Source organism: Nematostella vectensis, chromosome 6, assembly GCF_932526225.1.
Source record: "Nematostella vectensis chromosome 6, jaNemVect1.1, whole genome shotgun sequence".
In the NCBI taxonomy this organism is placed as follows: Eukaryota; Metazoa; Cnidaria; class Anthozoa; order Actiniaria; family Edwardsiidae; genus Nematostella; species Nematostella vectensis.
Window position 1 is genome coordinate 14,357,770 of NC_064039.1, and position 19,833 is coordinate 14,377,602.

The window sequence follows — 19,833 nt, forward strand, 5'->3', positions numbered from 1 at the left end:
CTCACCCATTGCGTCTAATTTGGGTTTTGGCCTCACGTAAAGTAAACCAATGCTGTAAAAGAATACTCGGCAAGGTGAGTTGTGTCGCGTCCCATTTATTATCATATTACATGTTCCACATACAAATTTCTTAGTACGTGCACCACACATCGTACTACCATACTCTTACATCACACTACATAGGCTAGCATTAGCAGCAGAAAGCAAAAGCGGTGGGGATGGGAGTGTTGGAATGGAAACAAGGAGATTCTGTTGTCTGTGAAGGCCTGTGCCCTAGCTTGTGTGACACCAAGGATCCTCACTGTCATTAGGGGCAGAGATACCCAGCAAGCTTCTTCCCAGTCCCCTCTCGCACAAGCTACCTCCCCCGCCCTTCTTTGCGCTTGCCTCAGAATCGCAACCGCCTCAGAATCGCAACCGCTTTCTGTGAGGAGTTTTACAGATGCCATTTGTATCATTCAAACATGCGATTGACCAAGACCACATGTTTGTAGGAGTTTCTCCATTGCACCTTGTTTGTGTTGTCTGTCTGTTGATTCTGGAAAGAGCAGGTTAAGGTAGAACCTGAGCCCGCGTTCAAATCATCCAGGGGGTGATTGGATAACTTTGTTCTTCGGCAGACTTGACGTGATGATTATAGGATTCATTCTTATTGGATTTTACTAAAATTATAACAGTCTCTAGATGAAAGAAGCCGACCATCATACACTAAACAACCTGAAAAACAAAGATGAAAAAGTATATTGGATCCATATGGTATAATATACGAGCCGTAAAAATAGGTTGTACTAGTAGCGTGGTTAAACCATGGGTTTAAAAACTAGCCTGACGTTTTAGGTGGAACGTCCAAGAATTGACTAAATAGTGCTGCTGACGTTTTAAGCGTGCGGTGTTATTTCCTTTTGTCCTGAAGACGGGTTGATGCTCGGAAGGTCAGCAACTCTACTCTGCCCTCGGGTGACAAAAAAACTCCCTGATTTTTATTTTTATTCTTTAAATCTGAGAGAGGAATTTAACAAGTTACACACCTGTACTGCTCGTCTTCTTCCGTTTCTGATTCTTTATCGGATCCTGCCTCAGATGGTGCAGGGGAGGGCGGGGCTGATGGCGGTCTGGGGTAGTTGAACGCGGACCGCTGTAAGGAATAAAAAAAATATTACTAAGCTAGACGTTGGGAAGGGTGGGGACAATGATGGGCTAGGGTATGTTGAACGCGGACCGCTAGTAGAAATATCCAAATGTTACTAACTGACTAGAAGATGGGGAAGGGTGGTAGCCTATAAAAGAGTAGACCATTGTTATAACTTAGAATAAGTAGACTAAAATAATCGGGAACACGATTGGTACTCACGATTTCATCGGTCAAGTTCGGGTGTTCGTACTTCGCTGGTTCCAGACGATGCAGCCCTAGTAAGCGGGCGCGAGCGTAGAACTGAAAGCACACGAAGATAATAACCACACCGAACTTTAGTACTTGTTTTATTATCCAGTAGTGCTATAATCAACGTTTGATGCTATCTTACCCTGTATCGAAGTATAGCGCTGACATGCTATCCGAGTTTTAGTGTTGTATCAGATATTTAGTGTTGAGTTACCCTGTACACGAGTTTAGTGTTGAGTTACCCTGTACCCGAGCTTTAGTGTTGAGTTACCCCGTACCCGAGTTTTTAGTGTTGACTTACCCTGTACCCAAGTTTTAGTGCTGACTTACCCTATACCCGAATTTTAGTGTTGTCTTACTCTATACCCGAATTTTAGTGTTGAGTTACCCTGTACCCGAGCTTTAGTGTTTAGTTACCCTGTACCCGGGTTTAAGTGTTGACTTTCCCTGTCTTCAAGTTATATAAATGCAAAAATTGAAATGTTTGGTATTTGGTTTTGAATGACCATGATCCATGTTAAACATACCAAGCCTCCCTGCCCTATATACTTCGTTTGATGCCAAATTGCACGATACCGGAAATAATACCGGACTACTAACCCTGTACAGACTCTTCCAATCCAACAGCTCGCTGAGTCGCTCCGTACGATTCCTTTGAATGATTCGTTGGCGTCGAGTCATGGTACAAAAACTGAACATGTACTGAAAAATAACAAATATGTCAACATACATGTACTGGAAAATAACAAGGAAAATATGTCAACTATACAGGTACTGGAAAATAACAGGAAAATATGTCAACTATACAGGTACTGGATAAAAACAAGGGAAATATGTAAACTATACATGTTCTGGAAAAAAACACAAGGGAAATATGTCAACTATACATGTTCTGGAAAAAATCAAGGGAAATATGTCAACTATACATGTTCTGGAAAAAAATCAAGGGAAATATGTCAACTATACATGTTCTGGAAAAAAAACAAGGAAATAATGCCGACTGTAAACGACTGAACAACCGACTTGGTTTATTTGTTTTACTGGAGCTGTGTGAGGCCTTACTGTACGAATTTCACGCTTGTGCAGTCTTACCCCGCTGAGCTCCTGGATAGATTCCTCAGCGCATTTAAAGCGCCTGTCCACGATGTAGATTCCGTAGGAGGTGGGGTCACACACGTGCTCGGCCATGAACCGCCCAAACCCAGACAGATTGGTGGTGACCGAAGGGATACCCATAACCGTACATTCCGCTACCATGGCAACATACCAATAAATGTATCAATGGTGAAGAAATTTATAAGGAGCTTAATGCACCATCTACACTGAATCCCCAAGGCGTATACCACAATAGTCACCAGGGTCGGGTTCCTAGAAAGCAAGTTAGCGCTAACCCAAGGATGAATACCCCTTTTATACAACCAAATGTCGAGATAGCCGTATTTATCACTGGGTTAACGCTAAGCTGCTTCCCAGGTACCGGCGCCAGGTGTGTATCGCATAGCTAGTGTATATATCCATATTACATAACTAGTGGGTTTAGTTACCTTGTTTATACAAGGAGACCTTTATATAACTGACACCTATATAATGGACACTTGTTTTGGTCGCGATGGTGTTCGTTACCGCCATCTTCTTTAACATCTAGTGTATACCTCGAGGTGGGAATATTCTAATAGGTACTTGGTAAATACCCTGATAATCCAGCTCAATAATGAGAAATAATTACCTGGTGTATACATCCCGATAACTACCTTGTATATTCAAATAATAATTACCCGACGTATATCGCAATCATTACCTGGTGTATATCTCAATTATCACCTTGTTTATATCCCATATATATATATATATCCCCAATAATTACCTGGTACATCATGTAATGTTAACTAGGTGTATATCGGAATAATAACCTGTGTATATCCCAGTAATTGCCTGATGTATCATGTAATAATTACCTGGTGTATCATGTAATGTTAACTTCGTGAATATCGGAATAATAACCTGTGTATATCCCAGTAATTGCCTGATGTATCATGTAATAATTACCTGGTGTATCATGTAATGTTAACTTCGAGAATATCGAAATAATAACCTGTGTATATCCCAGTAATTGCCTGATGTATCATGTAATAATTACCTGGTGTATCATGTAATGTTAACTTCGTGAATATCGGAATAATAACCTGTGTATATCCCAGTAATTGCCTGATGTATCATGTAATAATTACCTGGTGTATCATGTAATGTTAACTTCGTGAATATCGGAATAATAACCTGTGTATATCCCAGTAATTGCCTGATGTATCATGTAATAATTACCTGGTGTATCATGTAATGTTAACTTCGTGAATATCGGAATAATAACCTGTGTATATCCCAGTAATTGCCTGATGTATCATGTAATAATTACCTGGTGTATCATGTAATGTTAACTTCGTGAATATCGGAATAATAACCTGTGTATATCCCAGTAATTGCCTGATGTATCATGTAATAATTACCTGGTGTATCATGTAATGTTAACTTCGTGAATATCGGAATAATAACCTGTGTATATCCCAGTAATTGCCTGATGTATCATGTAATAATTACCTGGTGTATCATGTAATGTTAACTTCGTGAATATCGGAATAATAACCTGTGTATATCCCAGTAATTGCCTGATGTATCATGTAATAATTACCTGGTGTATCATGTAATGTTAACTTCGTGAATATCGGAATAATAACCTGTGTATATCCCAGTAATTGCCTGATGTATCATGTAATAATTACCTGGTGTATCATGTAATGTTAACTTTGTGAATATCGGAATAATAACCTGTGTATATCCCAGGAATTGCCTGATGTATCATGTAATAATTACCTGGTGTATCATGTAATGTTAACTTCGTGAATATCGGAATAATAACCTGTGTATATCCCAGGAATTGCCTGATGTATCATGTAATAATTACCTGGTGTATCATGTAATGTTAACTTCGTGAATATCGGAATAATAACCTGTGTATATCCCAGTAATTGCCTGATGTATCATGTAATAATTACCTGGTGTATCATGTAATGTTAACTTCGTGAATATCGAAATAATAACCTGTGTATATCCCAGTAATTGCCTGATGTATCATGTAATAATTACCTGGTGTATCATGTAATGTTAACTTCGTGAATATCGAAATAATAACCTGTGTATATCCCAGTAATTGCCTGATGTATCATGTAATAATTACCTGGTGTATCATGTAATGTTAACTTCGTGAATATCGGAATAATAACCTGTGTATATCCCAGTAATTGCCTGATGTATCATGTAATAATTACCTGGTGTATCATGTAATGTTAACTTCGTGAATATCGGAATAATAACCTGTGTATATCCCAGTAATTGCCTGGTGTATCATGTAATAATTGCCTGATGTATCATGTAATAATTACCTGGTGTATATCCCCAGGGCTCATAGTAAGAAGGAAACACCCCCAGATGGCATCCACGGACGAACTCGCTGTACTCCATGGCAAGCAGAGGGTTGATGTTAGACAGGAACTCCGGGTGGAACACGATCTGTGAACAAATAACGTGATGCTCACATACGCTGAGAAATGTTCAGAGTGAAGTTATATTCCTAAATATATAATATCTTGACTTATTTTGTGAAACTGGCAAAGTGTGCTTTGTTTATCACGTCTTGATCAGCATATCTAGGTTCCAGTGTTTCTCTCGTACAACCATTGCATCGCATGTTTGAATTCCTTACTTACCTTAACACGATCGTGGCGAGTATTGAAGAGTTGTATCCGCCGGATATGGCACAGAATCGGGTCAGTGGCGTCATTTAAGACGTTATGCGTCACAACCGGTGGCATCTCAGGGTGCTAAAGAGTACAAAACATTAGTTTTTCAAACCTCGGTGAGACTTTGCGTATTCCTGCTCTGCTAGCTAGTACCGTTACTAGACGACAACAGAGAGCTCTGCTAGCCAGTTATTCCAGTAAGACGACAACAGAGAGCTCTGCTAGCTAGTCGCGTTAGTAAGACAACAACAGAGAGCTCTGCTAGTTAGTCACGTTAGTAAGACGACAACAGAGAGCTCTGCTAGCTAGTCGCGTTAGTAAGACGACAACAGAGAGCTCTGCTAGCTAGTCGCGTTAGTAAGACGACAACAGAGAGCTCTGCTAGTTAGTCACGTTAGTAAGACGACAACAGAGAGCTCTGCTAGTTAGTCACGTTAGTAAGACGACAACAGAGAGCTCTGCTAGCCAGTTATTCCAGTAAGACGACAACAGAGAGCTCTGCTAGCTAGTCGCGTTAGTAAGACGACAACAGAGAGCTCTGCTAGCTAGTCGCGTTAGTAAGACAACAACAGAGAGCTCTGCTAGTTAGTCACGTTAGTAAGACGACAACAGAGAGCTCTGCTAGCTAGTCGCGTTAGTAAGACGACAACAGAGAGCTCTGCTAGCTAGTCGCGTTAGTAAGACGACAACAGAGAGCTCTGCTAGTTAGTCACGTTAGTAAGACGACAACAGAGAGCTCTGCTAGTTAGTCACGTTAGTAAGACGACAACAGAGAGCTCTGCTAGCCAGTTATTCCAGTAAGACGACAACAGAGAGCTCTGCTAGCTAGTCGCGTTAGTAAGACGACAACAGAGAGCTCTGCTAGCTAGTCGCGTTAGTAAGACGACAACAGAGAGCTCTGCTAGTTAGTCACGTTAGTAAGACGACAACAGAGAGCTCTGCTAGCTAGTCGCGTTAGTAAGACGACAACAGAGAGCTCTGCTAGCTAGTTGCGTTAGTAAGACGACAACAGAGAGCTCTGCTAGTTAGTCACGTTAGTAAGACGACAACAGAGAGCTCTGCTAGTTAGTCACGTTAGTAAGACGACAACAGAGAGCTCTGCTAGCCAGTTATTCCAGTAAGACGACAACAGAGAGCTCTGCTAGCTAGTCGCGTTAGTAAGACGACAACAGAGAGCTCTGCTAGCTAGTCACGTTAGTAAGACGACAACAGAGAGCTCTCCTAGTTAGTCCCCTTAGTAAGGGTCCAGGTAATAGGGTTCATGTGGTATTTAAGTTTGCTTACAAATGCCTCCAACTTTTTAAATTTTTTTATTACCAAATTAGCATTTCAAGCCTTCATTACAGTAAGGATCTTTAGGTTCAGAATTTAACGTAAGACGAGCAAAACATTTCAAGACAGGTATAGGCAGCCCCGATCTACACAAGCGTCTAAAGGCATTAACCCGGGAGCCTTATTTCCATATTAGTTTCACCGTAGAACTAGCAAGTTTTTCAGTAGGGTCTCAGCATGTCCGTTTTTCGCGTGGCTACGCTTGCTACGCAGGCTATCATGGCAGCGGTCTAAAAGTGTCGACTGCACTTTGGAGGTTCACATGAATGAATTTTAACAAACAAAAGGTTCCCTTTATCGTGTAACACTTGAGCCTTTTAAGCCACATCATTGACTCATTCCATATATTGAAAGGCAAATAATGTAAAACGACGTTTTATACTTTCACATTTAAGCAAGATATTATCACAATATTTTGCTTAAATTCGTCGATGGAATTGGATGTTTTCTCACACTTCATTTTGCAACTGTAGGATGATAAAATGGAGGATGGGAGAGTGTAATACCTGGGCACCGAGAACACACCGCTTGAGCCTCACAATGTCATCTGGTTCCAGCAGCGATTCCCCACTCGGAAGATTACCCCTGAAAACACCGAATTTATCTAGTAAACTATGAACAGTCTACAAATAAAGCGAGATGTTCATGTTTAAAAACATCCTAGAGAGGAATCTTACTTGACACAGCTTTCGTAAATTCGTTTCCCAATCTTATCTTGAATCTCATTCACCGTCTCTCTGCAAAAAGATAACAAATAATGTGTTGAAACCAGAAAATATCTACACGAAAAACTGCTCTATATTGTTAAAGTAAAAAATAGTATAAAGATAATGAAACTTTCATTATCTTTTAATTAAAGGGTAAATTTCGTTTATAAGGTAAACGTATGAAGGTCTTACTTACTTGAGCTGCTTAGTAACAGCTTGTCCTCGGAGGGAGTCGACATTGAAGTTGTTTGTTTTAGTCGGGAATATGAGGAAGGCTACGACTGTTGTTTCCGAGTTATTGGTCTAAAAACAGAAAGCAAAAAGATAAACATGATCATCATTTTCATCACCATCGTCACCATCGTCATCATCATCACCAGCAACACCACAACAACTACTAATCATCACCACCACCAATGCCGGCATCATCTTTTAGTAATAAAGCCAAGAAACCCCATCATAATCACCACCACCACCACCAGCACCACAACCAACATTGTCATCATCGATGCTAAATATTGTCATCATCATCCTCGTCACTTATCCATCAGCCTCATCATCACTGTCCTCATAATCATCTTCATCATCATCATTGTCCTCATTATTGTCTTCATCATCATCATCATCCTCATTATTATTTTCACCATCGTCATTGTCGTCATCATCGTCATCATTATCGTCTTCATCATCATCATCTTCATCGTCGTCGTCGTCGTCGTCGTCGTCGTCATCATCATCATCATACTCATTATCATTTTCACCATCATCATTGTCGTCATCATCGTCCTCATTATAACCATCGTCATCGTCATCGTCATCATCAACTTAATCATCGTCATCATTACCATTGCAAGTACCACTACCCCACGCCTGTACTATATTGTATGTGATTTACCTTAAGCTGGTAATTGAGTCTTGCTAATGATTCCAAAAACACATCAGCGCCTTTGTTAAAATACTCATACCTATAAAAAGGAACAAGACATAGGTAGCCATCACAAGTCATCCCTTGTTAGTATTTCTTTTTAGCTCTTTGAAAAAGTTATTTGCCGCATTTTAAATGTAAGATGTTCACAGTATTCATTCTCAGCAACGTGTCAGCCATGGTTAAAGCCTGTATCATTACCTAACTTATCTATGTAATAAGGAAATGATATTAAATGTAAATGCTTTTGTAATGTTCAGATATTGCCGGGCGATTGGGATTGCTCTGATTTGCCAGATAGAACTCTGATTTGTCAGGGTGTATGTCTTGTATTATAAAATTAACGTACCTTCCAGCAGCAAAAAAATACAGGGTTTTATCAAGATCAAAGTCAAAGTGACTAAAAGTAAAAAAGAAGAGAAAAGGGTCAGTAAAAGATATACGTAAGGTGCACCTGATTCAATAAACACAGGAACACAATGCACAACCAAGAACCAGTGGTCTTACCCATAGAAATGACCACGCACAAAGTCATTGATCTTTTCTTTTGATTTTGCATGGAGGTTCTGAAACTCATGAAGAGCACTGAAAAGCAAAAAGATAATGAAAATATTACATGCAGTTGACACATCCACTCTACATACAACTAACACAATGCATTTGCTGTCTAACAAAAACATATACAAAAGATATATACCCAATATTTTGAGACAGAGTTAGAGTTTTATTATACACTTGTTTTACAGGCATGTCTTGAGAGAGCCATATTGTTGCAATATTTAGATGTACAGGGCATACAGTAGCTAGTCAATACTTAAGGACTTGCAATTGAAGCTAAGAAATGCTTTTACATTTGATAGCTAGAAAATGATGAGGATTAACTTACGTGTATTTAACCACGTTCAGGCCATTGGGTACTACCAGATCTAGAGTATACAAACATTTAACTTTTGATGTATAAACATTTAAATTTTGCTGTATAAATATGTAAAATGTCCACAGAAAAATCATCATCGCAGGTTGCAGCAAGAATCTTATTTGAAGGCAGGCCCGTAGCCAGGGGGGGTTCGGGTGGTTTGGAAGAACACCCCACTCGAATAAAAGGTCAGCTCCAATGAAGGAAAATTGAGTACCACTGCAAGCTAGGGTGGTCTACCTTAAAGAAAATGGTTCACTATATGAGTAAATAAACCCCCTCACTAAAAATCCTGGCTACGGGCCTGGAAAGGCAGGGCTTTGGTAGGCCTCGAAATATGTATTTTACATTATAATTTTTTTAAATATTGGGGGGGATATGCCCCCGTACCCCAGCCCCTGCTACGGCCCTAAGCTTTGAGGGCTAAAAACACCCATGATTCTTCAGGGGTTGCTGTGTCAATCACTGCCCCCTGGTCCCTCTGGAGCCTATAATTATTTTAATCAACGTGCTAAGACAATACAGTAGATCATTAAACTTTGAAAATACTGTCAATGTAATATTAAACAAGCTGTTATCTTTTTCAAAGCTGGGATTTCAACTTGAAGATACGATAAGATACATCAACAACATACATCTCTTCTTGCCGTTTGCGAAAAAAAAAATTGGAAAAATATTAAAATGTCTTTTCATTAGAATTAAAAGCTTTGGTACTGGTAACCAGTTAAGCTAATGCTCAGAGTGTATGCAAATTAGATTTTGTGATGTCAAAAAAGAGTATTTTAGCTCTTTACTCCAGTCATTCTTTTATCACTTGCAGGAACTAAACCTTAATGATATTTCAGAGAAATCAAATTCAGTTAGAATCGAAAAGATGGCATTAGAGAATTTCAATCCAAATCACATGGTGATTTCAAATTTTAACTTGATAGCACACTCGACTGGTTTCACTTGTAAAAAATACATAAAGAATTAAAGACAAATCTCTTTGAGTTTGTCCAATGAAAAGAAACCATAGCCTCCTCCTTCGCTTAGCCTCCCTAGAAAAGAAAATTTGTGGAGGCTTCGTTTTCCCTTAATAGCAGTGTTCTCACAGCCAAAATGTTTACTTATGTTAATAAGGTTTTACCAAGAGGGGAAAAAGTGCACAAAAAGCAGGAATTTAAGGTGTCTTGTAAAACTCGAACTATACATTAATTGATTTCTGTCTAGTAATTGATACGCCCTTCACGGTTACTCCCTTAGTAGCAAATGTGGGGGAACAACATGAATAATTATTTTTTTCTTGAACACAAACATACCGACTCTTTATGTAGTTCTTAGGATTTTACTTTGCATTAATTAACTTGAGTTATTTGTTGAGTGTACCTGGTTTTCTCTTAAGCAGATGTTCGGCCTCATCGGCAGTGATGCGCGATACAGTAGTGAACACATGTGCAGCATGTGCCGCAGCCCTCTCCAGGCAGTACCTATGATAGATACCACGGTCGCCCGCCTCCTATCCACACCACATGACAACAACACGAGGGAATGAGAGTTACGTACAGTAACACATAAATACCACGGTCACCCGCCTCCTATCCACAAACCATGACAACAACACGAGAGAATGGGAGTTACATAACACATAGATTTTGCTTATAATTTTACAAGCCCTATGATAGATACCACGGTCGCCCTACTCCTATCCACACCCCATGACAACAACATGAGAGAATGAGAGTTACATACAGTAACACATAGACTTTGCTTATAATTTTACAAGCCCTATTATTGTATAGCTCCATCATAATGCAAAACCATTTGTAATAAAATAGATATCTCTCAACATTGCTAAACTTCTTGGCATGAAACAATGCCAATGCCAATGTTTTAATTAGCAAAGTTTTTGCCAACATGTATTTGCAAAATCTTAGATTCATTTCAAACAATAAAACTTTCTCCAAACACAGAGAATTGCAGAAGTACAGTAATTTTCATATAGCTTTATATATATCTATTTCAAATAAGGTTGCACTTGGGAACCTATTTGTCGCAACCCATGGTAGTTTACGGGAAGCATATAAACAGCTGAATCCTTGTATCTAAAAGCTATGTGAATGTTCATAAGAATATAAACAAGAATTCTACAGCTTTTTAAACCTGGATTTGTATTTTATCAATGCTTATTTGCTTATTTACTTGATACCCATAAAGCACTGCGGGTTACAATACACAGATTCACCGAGTGTAACCTTATTTGAAATAGGTGTAAATATCTTTTATCAAGAATATATGATCTAATATATAGCAATAATCTATACCAATTAACAAAATATAACAACTCCTAAGTGTTTAAGAGCATTCGATCATCTTGTCATGTTAGAATGCGCTATAAAATCAATAAATTATTGTTATTTACTTACTAACCTTATCGACATCAAACTGCAAAAAAAGAAGAAAAACATCCATTATTAAACATCCATTTTGATGTCTGCATTAACAGAAGATGGAAATGATTATGCACAAAATGGCTTTTCTACCTCAGTATTAATTGATTTTCATCACTATATTATACAAAACTTAACCGTATTCTCTTAATTTTGTAATTCAAGCCCTTGCACATCATGGTCTTCAATTGTAAAATAAACTCTGAATGCAAATCTTAATTAACACTGGTTAACCCACTCTTACCCTTTCGAGATTGTTATAGAAGTCAACATTAGCAGCACAGAGGTACCGCCCCAGAAGGGTGGCGTGGGTGGTGAACACCGTCGATACATTCACTTTCTTGGTCCTTAGCATTATCTCACCAACTCCTGCTTGCCATTCGTGAAAATGGGCAACGACCGGAATTTCAGGGTCAAAGCGACTTCGAAACTGAAACAGGTATGCAACAATATATATAACTGAAATGGGTACACACCAATATAGATAACTGAACCAGGTACACACCAATATAGATAACTGAACCAGGTACACACCAATATAGATAACTGAAACAGGTACACACCAATATAGATAACTGAAACAGGTACACACCGATATACTGTTGATAACTGAACCAGGTACACACCAATATAGATAACTGAACCAGGTACACACCAATATAGATAACTGAACCAGGTACACACCAATATAGATAACTGAACCAGGTACACACCAATATAGATAACTGAACCAGGTACACACCAATATAGATAACTGAACCAGGTACACACCAATATAGATAACTGAACCAGGTACACACCAATATAGATAACTGAACCAGGTACACACCAATATACTGTTGATAACTGAACCAGGTACACACCAATATAGAAACTGTAACTGAACAGGTACACACCAATATAAAAACTGTAACTGAACCAGGTACACACCAATATAGAAACTGTAACTGAAACAGGTACACACCAATATACTGTAGATAACTGAACCAAGTACACATCAATATACTGTAGATAACTGAACCAAGTACACACCAATATAGAAACTGTAAGTGAACAAGTACACACCAATATAGATAACTGAAACAGGTACACACCAATATACTGTTGATAACTGAACCAGGTACACACCAATAAAGATAACTGAACCAGGTTCACACCAATAAAGAAACTGTTACTGAACAGGTACACACCAATATAGATGGCTGAAACAGGTACACACCAATATACTGTTGATAACTGAACCAGGTACACACCAATATAGATAACTGAAACAGGTACACACCAATTTAGATAACTTAAACAGGTACACACCAATATAGATAACTGAAATGGTTACACACCATATAGATAACTGAAACAGGTACACAACATGGTCATGGTCAAAGGACAGTCACAGTACTGTCTCTAGACATCTATTGTCCTTGCATGATTTGTAACAACCACACTTAATATTAACAGCAAATGTGAACAACATTTGGTTGCTGCTTTAGGGAGTCTAAAACATGTGGTAGTCAACTTATGTGTATATTATAGCACAGTATAGTATAGTATAGTGTTTTTTTGCCAAAAAGGTCATGCCATTTCACTTAATGACAGCTGTGAGTGTTTGCATGCCCAACCTCCTCCCAAAAATATGTTTTTTTTTCTTGCTATTTATCCAATTTTATCACACTTTTTGCTAAAATTATGCAAACTAGCAAACTAGGTGGAGTAAAACTAGTTGGTACTATAGCAATGACTATGTAGAAGTAATCACAATTATGGTCTTCTACATAGATATACTCTTCACATTTTTCCTTGCAGGATTTTATGTGTATTTTTTTTCTTGTCAAAAAATGTCCATCAACCACTTCCTTTATTTTTGTTTACAATTGAAATCCCATCAGTTTATTTAAAAGGAAACTTCATCAACACCCGCGATTGAAATGGATTCTTTGAGTGAGTCGGTATTGTGCAAAATGGTGGCATGGTTGGCCTTCTTTAACGGCTGTTATGGTTTGAAATAACTTTTACCTCTGAAATAAACTGTGCGACCAGACATCCAAGCACAAGCGAGTCATTGGCCTCAGTGTCCCCATCAGGGAGACCAATGTGACAATTTTCCCACAGGTCTGCCTTCCACTTGTTGAGCTTGTGGTACACTGAACCAATGTCAAATAGAACAACCTAGAGTAGGAAATACAACAATGCAGATTCTTATTGCTATAGATACTTTGAAGTCAATCATTAAATGCATTTTGTAGTGTGATAACAATGATGATGGCAACATGGACCAGGCATCTGGTAAAGTGCAGTCAAAATCAGAAAATAGTTGGCATTTTTTACAGAGTAGTGTGGTAAAATGTGAGGTAAAATTAGCGATAGTGGGGTAAGGTAAGTAAAAGAAGTAAACAATATTTGCAGAGCAGACTGTAAAATCGTTTTCCTTGAAATGAAATGATTCCTAAGGTTTAACTTGCAAAACGAATCATGCCAGCACACACGCATGTAAATCAGGTTAAAAATACAATACACTCTTTTTTAAGTTAAAAAAAAAAAAACAGATGGAGGACAAAACATAATTATACATTGTCTATACATGAGCTTCAAGCTACCTTTGATAGTTGTTGCCATTACTGGCACATTATTTGTTGCTGTGATAAGAACGATCAAAATACATTTCTTGATGCGAACACTACAGAAAAGTAGACTAGAAAGGCCAGACTTTGGTGTTATGCCATGTAAAATGCATTAACTAATAATATTGTTGAGATTATGTCGAGTGTTTTTTTTTCTGTGAGATTCCAGAAGCAGTGGTTAGAAGAAGTTGTGCCATGCTCTTGTGTGTTTTGAAAAAAAACAAACTATGCTAAGATAGGCTTCAATTTGCTTGCAATTTACGATGTCTTGACATTAATTGTTTGAGGTTCAACGGTTTGAACCAGGTATTTATACGCTATCCTTCAAATTTGGAATATTTTTAGCAAGTTCCTCACACATTATTATTTTGAGAGGGTATTTTCCCAGATAGTGTGACATAGTGCGGAAAAAGTGTGAAAGTGCAGAAAAGTGTTGATTTTTCTCAATAGTGCAGAACCGCACGGCTGAACATAACCAGCTGCATGGATGTGAGCAGCCAAAAAAGTAGCCGCATAGTAACACAAATGTTGGTAATCACAACAATTTTAATCCTACCTTAGGGTAACCTTCAATCAGCCACCTGCCAAAATGTACCTAGGATGGAGAAACAACACGAATCAGTACAGTAGCACCAGAACATAACCTTTAAAAACACACACGTAACTTACTGAATTAACGTATTGCGTACCCTTCGCAGTCTTTAGAAATGTATGCAGGTACATAGGACATCTACATGTGACTATGCATGCATTATGCAAATCCTGGCTACAAACACATGTATTTGGTTATGCTATGTTATGAACAGTACATAGGTTTACCTCAAATAATTTCAGACCACATGCCCTGTTCTTGTCAGTATTCACTAACCTGTACTCCCTTGTTTCGCATGCACTTAAGTGCTCCTTTCATTGCCTTCATGTCTGGCTCTGTCATCTCAACTTCCATATTACACTGAGCTTTGTTATAGATACCCATCATGCAATAGTTATCTCCATGGATATCCACACTGGTAGCAGCTTTAGACCTGATCACGGTGTAAATTCCTCCAACTGGAAAAATGGTTATATATCCACTAAGTTTAAGTATCATCATTAAAATAGGATTACAACAAGTCCTTCAAAACAAAAGGGGGGATCGATCCCTGGTTCTAAACTGAAGCAATACAGTATGAAGTTGCTACAACACTAATTTTCTGACCCTCTTTTAATCAAGGGCCGCAGGGCATCACAAGAAGTTGGGGAGTGACTAGCCAAACCTTGAGAAAAGGGTTCAAAACAATAGTGATATAGGAAATAAACAAGGCTCCTCCCACTCAGTAGCCCTCATCACCAATGTTTAACCATGGAAACTCCTATTGACATCACTCAGCTTTCTTAATATTCAGGGATGGTTCTAGGGAGGAAATATAAGGAAATATACAGAAGAACAATAAGTCGGCTCTTGAAAATTTGGCTTCAGCCCCCCTTTTTAAACTTCTGAATCCACCCCTGCTATTGAACAGGAAGGGGGGGAGACTTTGAGGACAGTTTGCTCTTTAGCAATTAAACAATGCTTGAAGGCCATTAAAAAAGGGGCTGTGTTTCGGGTGCAGCCAGTTGCAAATGGTAAACTCTCCAGCTGTTTCTTGCACGCTGGTATGGCACAAATTCAGAAAACCAGCGATCTGTCTCACTTTTAGTAAGTAAATAAACTGTGCATAATCCATGGGTCATGTCTGACTTAACAGTTTTTGTATCTATTCTGTTATTAAATTTGATAGTAAAGTTGTTACGAAACAACAGACCCGCAGCGAAATTAGTTTTAAATGGAACGATAATGGCATATACGTCAATTGAGCCGTGAAAAATCGTAAGACTTATTAAAAAATATCGTCCACACTCTAAATAATTCTTAGATTAAGAAAAATGATAAAATCGCCGATATCCAAAAGGCCAACAGAACAGAGCGAGGTGTCGCGTGTTTATGTGCACACATTTGCTACCCCGTGCAAAAGGCAACATCAGTAGCCTTCGCACCTTTGTTCGCAACCTCCCAAGACACCTCAAACGTGAAGTACGGTGGATCATCTTCATACTCTTGGTAAAACACCCCAGGGTTGTTCATATTGGCAGAGTCGTTCCTTTTTCGCCTTCAATGATCGTGAACCGTCAATAAGACTTGTTCGATGGATACGACTGACGCGTGAGCCACCGTGTGAGTCAGCGGTATACCAATATGAAAATACCACAGCAGTACCATCAACTTCGTCTTGGAGACCACAGCAAACCCAAGAGTAGAGCATGTTTGGACGCCTATGAAGAAGAGAAGAACAGGACTAAAAACGAAAAAAAAAACGCATTCAGACGAGAAACCTAGCCTCTTTACACTTCGGTGGTGGTAAAACTGATAACCTGAGTGCATTGATCACCCCACCTTCCCATGTTTTGTATTGATTTTTTTCCTCACAAGCACCAGTAAACCAAAACAAAATGCACAAAATCGCCTATAGATCTTTTATTTATGGATGCAGTGCATAATTAAATGGAAAGAGGCATTCTTATCACCCGCGTCACATTGAAACCGCTGACTGAGCGGGGGCTCGCCTATTTCCATTCGTGATCGAAAAGGACAGCGTGAACAATTCGAAGCCGAATTTCCTCATAGGAGCATGTGGGAAAGTATAAAGGGTTTCTTTAGAAGACATAAGCGCAAGTTTGTTGTCGGGGGAATAGTAATTACTGGAATCTACATAGTTAGTCGTTACGCGAGATGGCGGCTTGATGAATGGCGTGCCAATCAGGAATTAGAATACATTGCACAAGCGCGTAAACAACACCACTTTGAAAGCAACCAGAGGACATGTAGTGTCACCCTTTATTCTCTGATTCCAAGTCTGAGAGACTCTCTCTTAGATAAACTAAACACTGAAGAGATCACTGCCAAATTACGTGAGAAACCTGCAAACAAACTCGAACTATGGGAATCGCTCAAGACTTTGAGCTTTGCACGGACTGTAACCGCGGTCTACTCTTCTTGTATGTTGTTTGTGTTTTTACGGGTGCAGCTTAATGTGATTGGGGGCTATATGTACTTGGATAGCTTAGTTACGCCAGTAGAGGGAGGCAGTAATGGCAAGAGGAAACATGTTGCTGAGGGTATGCAGAAGAAGTATCTAGCTCTGGTAAAGTACCTGCTGAGTGAAGGCTTGGACAAGATGACTGACACCATCAAGCGCTCGACTGAAGGTGAGGATAAGCCCAGTCTTTTTCAAGTCATGCCAGAAATGGGGGCCGTAATTATGGTACGCTTCTGTACCCTCCTCCTCTCAGGGACGGATCTAGATTTTCTCTAAAGGAGGGGTTTGGTTCAGGGACAAAGGGGGGGGGGGGGGGAGGGGTTAATTTTTTTTGTTACTTATGGCTTTCTGGCAGCACAAAGTGTAGTGTTCCAAACCGGAAGTTGTTTTAGACCGGAAGTGTCTTTTATAGGTATGTAGGACCGCAAGGCATGATGGTCGTGGTAGAAGACTGGAGCCGTCATGTTGTATGGTTGACTGAGAATATACAGATTTTGTTCCTGTTATATTTTTGGTCTTTTCTATCCATCGGGGGTGGTTAAAATCCCCTCAACCCTCCCCCTAGATCCGCTACTGCCTCCTTGTAATATCAGGGGTGTAACAACCTTTTAGACAGTTCAGCCACAGCTATACCTGATCTTTGGTCCATCTTTATAAAAAGCATATAAAATTATACCGAAGAACTTCCCAATCAGCACAATATTAGCCAAATTTGTGCTCAAAGCTGAAAACAGTCAAGGACAGCCCTTGAATACTTACATTTTTCCAGGAATCTGCCCACTGGTGTGCTCCTGTTCAAACTAATCATTATTATAAACTGTGTTGTGTATAGCAGTTTGTGTTTATGTAATACCCTACATGCAAACATTTGTTTTTTTTGGCAATCATAGTAGGTGTCATCTCAGATTTTAAGAAGAATGAGAAAAAAGGTTGAGGAGGCAGGAAAGGAGATAGAAAAACAACACCTATACTTGATTTTGAGCCTACTGTAAATTACAGCTCGTGTTTAAACATACCCCTATTTTTCTACAGATATCCTAAGCGATATTTCCCTGAAGGACAAACTAACACATGCAGAACTTCAAAGGCTAATCAACCATATCAGACAGACATTTGAGTTCTCGCAGCAGACCAGTTCCTCCATGTGTTCTTCACAAACTGGCAGCACCCCCCTGAGCAGCACAAGGCCCTTTTGCCAGTTCATGGTACCCGAAGACATGGCAGCTCTAGATGGCCGGGGGGAGACTGCTATTGGTGGGGTTGAAGGGGAGGAGTTTATGCGTCTTGTTGAGGAGACTTTGGATGTGCTGGAAAGTGAGGATTGCAGTGCTGTGCTTCAAGGGTGTCTAGATGTTGCCTTTGCACACATTTTAGGCAACATTGCACCATTCTTTCAAGCAGAAGAACTAGGTATGTCCTTTAAATACTTATGTATGAAGCAAACATTTCTATGGTGGTCATCTTTTTTATGAAGCCACTAAGGATAGGAGGAATATGCTATATCTGATTGACATGAATTTTTCATAATTAGCTAATCAGTGTGGCAAAAAATGCCTCAGTGTGTATCAAAACATGTTAGAATTCTATTAGCTATAAAGTCAAAGTACATAGAGTAGCATAACCTTGTAGATAATGAAAATAGCGCATAAAGCAAAATATATTTAATATATTTTTATAAGTTGTAATATACATCGGTTATTATTTACATACGTAAGAGGAAGAGCCTTTTATAGTGGATTCTGATATTAAACCATTATTTTTATTTTTGTTTGTTTCTGTAAAAACTGTGATCCTACTGTACTATGTTGATATGCACACGTCACTTTATAATGGGCTTCAGACCATTGACTTCCTGCAAAATTATTAAAGCAGAAAGTCTTTTCTCCCCCCTTCCCCCAAAAACATCTTAAGTCTTATTGCAACACTCCTAGCTCATCTTCTGTATTCTCCATATACTGGTACCGCATAGTTGAAACATATTTCTCTTTTTTCCAGATCTCGGTGCATATGGTGGCTCCCAAGTGGCTGTGAGTCTACCCCTTGCCAAAATCATCCCAATTGTGAATGGACAGATCTATCACATGTTCAGTGACTCAGACAATAGTTACCTGCAAGACTTGTTCAAAGTTCGCTTCGCTGGTGAATTTGCTGCAAATGTGTATGAAGCGTTCAGTACTGAAGTGGACTGACAATTTTTATATGATGCTGATAATGCGGGGAGTGGTTACCTACTCTTTTGAACTTAAAGAGCTCATCATACAGTACCAATCATACTTTCACCTTTTTCAGAGTCAAATCATTACACGATAAGTATGATTGTTTTGGTATCCTTGTAAAGTAACAACCAAAACAGTCAACCTCTTTTACTGGTAGTCTTATGTAGATAAAATAAGGATGTCTCTGTTTCTATTGCATCTCTGGTTTAAAATTCAACGTTTAATATGTTAAAATGAGAGTTGTAAATTGCTAAATCTAGCTGATTGTTGGTTATGATGTGATTTTGTTTGGTATGGCTTGCCTAATCTACCTCTCTGTATATTTATTTGTACACCTTTTTGTATGATTTGTATGATATCTCTTTCTATGTTTTTTGTGCAATGAAGAAATACCTGACTGATCAAACTGTATGGTTCTAACTGACTCGAAACAACGAGTTTAAAAAGCTCTATTCAGCCAAA

The 19,833-nt window shown here is 38.9% G+C and overlaps 2 protein-coding genes across 2 annotated transcripts; one reads left to right on the forward strand and one right to left on the reverse strand.

Annotated features, from left to right (window-relative positions):
* Positions 1 to 79: 79 nt before the first annotated feature.
* On the reverse strand, positions 80 to 16,302 carry LOC5515178 (glycogen [starch] synthase). The gene is made up of 21 exons (XM_001635233.3): positions 16,116 to 16,302; positions 14,968 to 15,149; positions 14,656 to 14,694; positions 13,495 to 13,647; positions 11,726 to 11,911; positions 11,462 to 11,476; positions 10,421 to 10,550; positions 9,023 to 9,062; positions 8,644 to 8,721; positions 8,486 to 8,536; positions 8,107 to 8,176; positions 7,408 to 7,514; positions 7,182 to 7,241; positions 7,011 to 7,089; positions 5,140 to 5,253; positions 4,816 to 4,942; positions 2,474 to 2,631; positions 1,982 to 2,083; positions 1,352 to 1,432; positions 1,029 to 1,135; positions 80 to 717 (listed from the first exon to the last, which is right to left on the reverse strand). Exons 1-21 carry the CDS (start codon positions 16,201 to 16,203, stop codon positions 702 to 704), a joined length of 1,983 nt encoding a protein of 660 aa, XP_001635283.2. The 5' UTR covers positions 16,204 to 16,302; the 3' UTR covers positions 80 to 701.
* A 360-nt stretch (positions 16,303 to 16,662) lies between these two features.
* Positions 16,663 to 19,833, forward strand: LOC5515177 (peroxisomal biogenesis factor 3). Its single transcript, XM_032384777.2, has 3 exons — positions 16,663 to 17,324; positions 18,188 to 18,565; positions 19,151 to 19,833. The coding sequence occupies exons 1-3, from the start codon at positions 16,748 to 16,750 to the stop codon at positions 19,342 to 19,344; spliced, it is 1,149 nt and encodes a 382-aa protein (XP_032240668.2). The 5' UTR covers positions 16,663 to 16,747; the 3' UTR covers positions 19,345 to 19,833.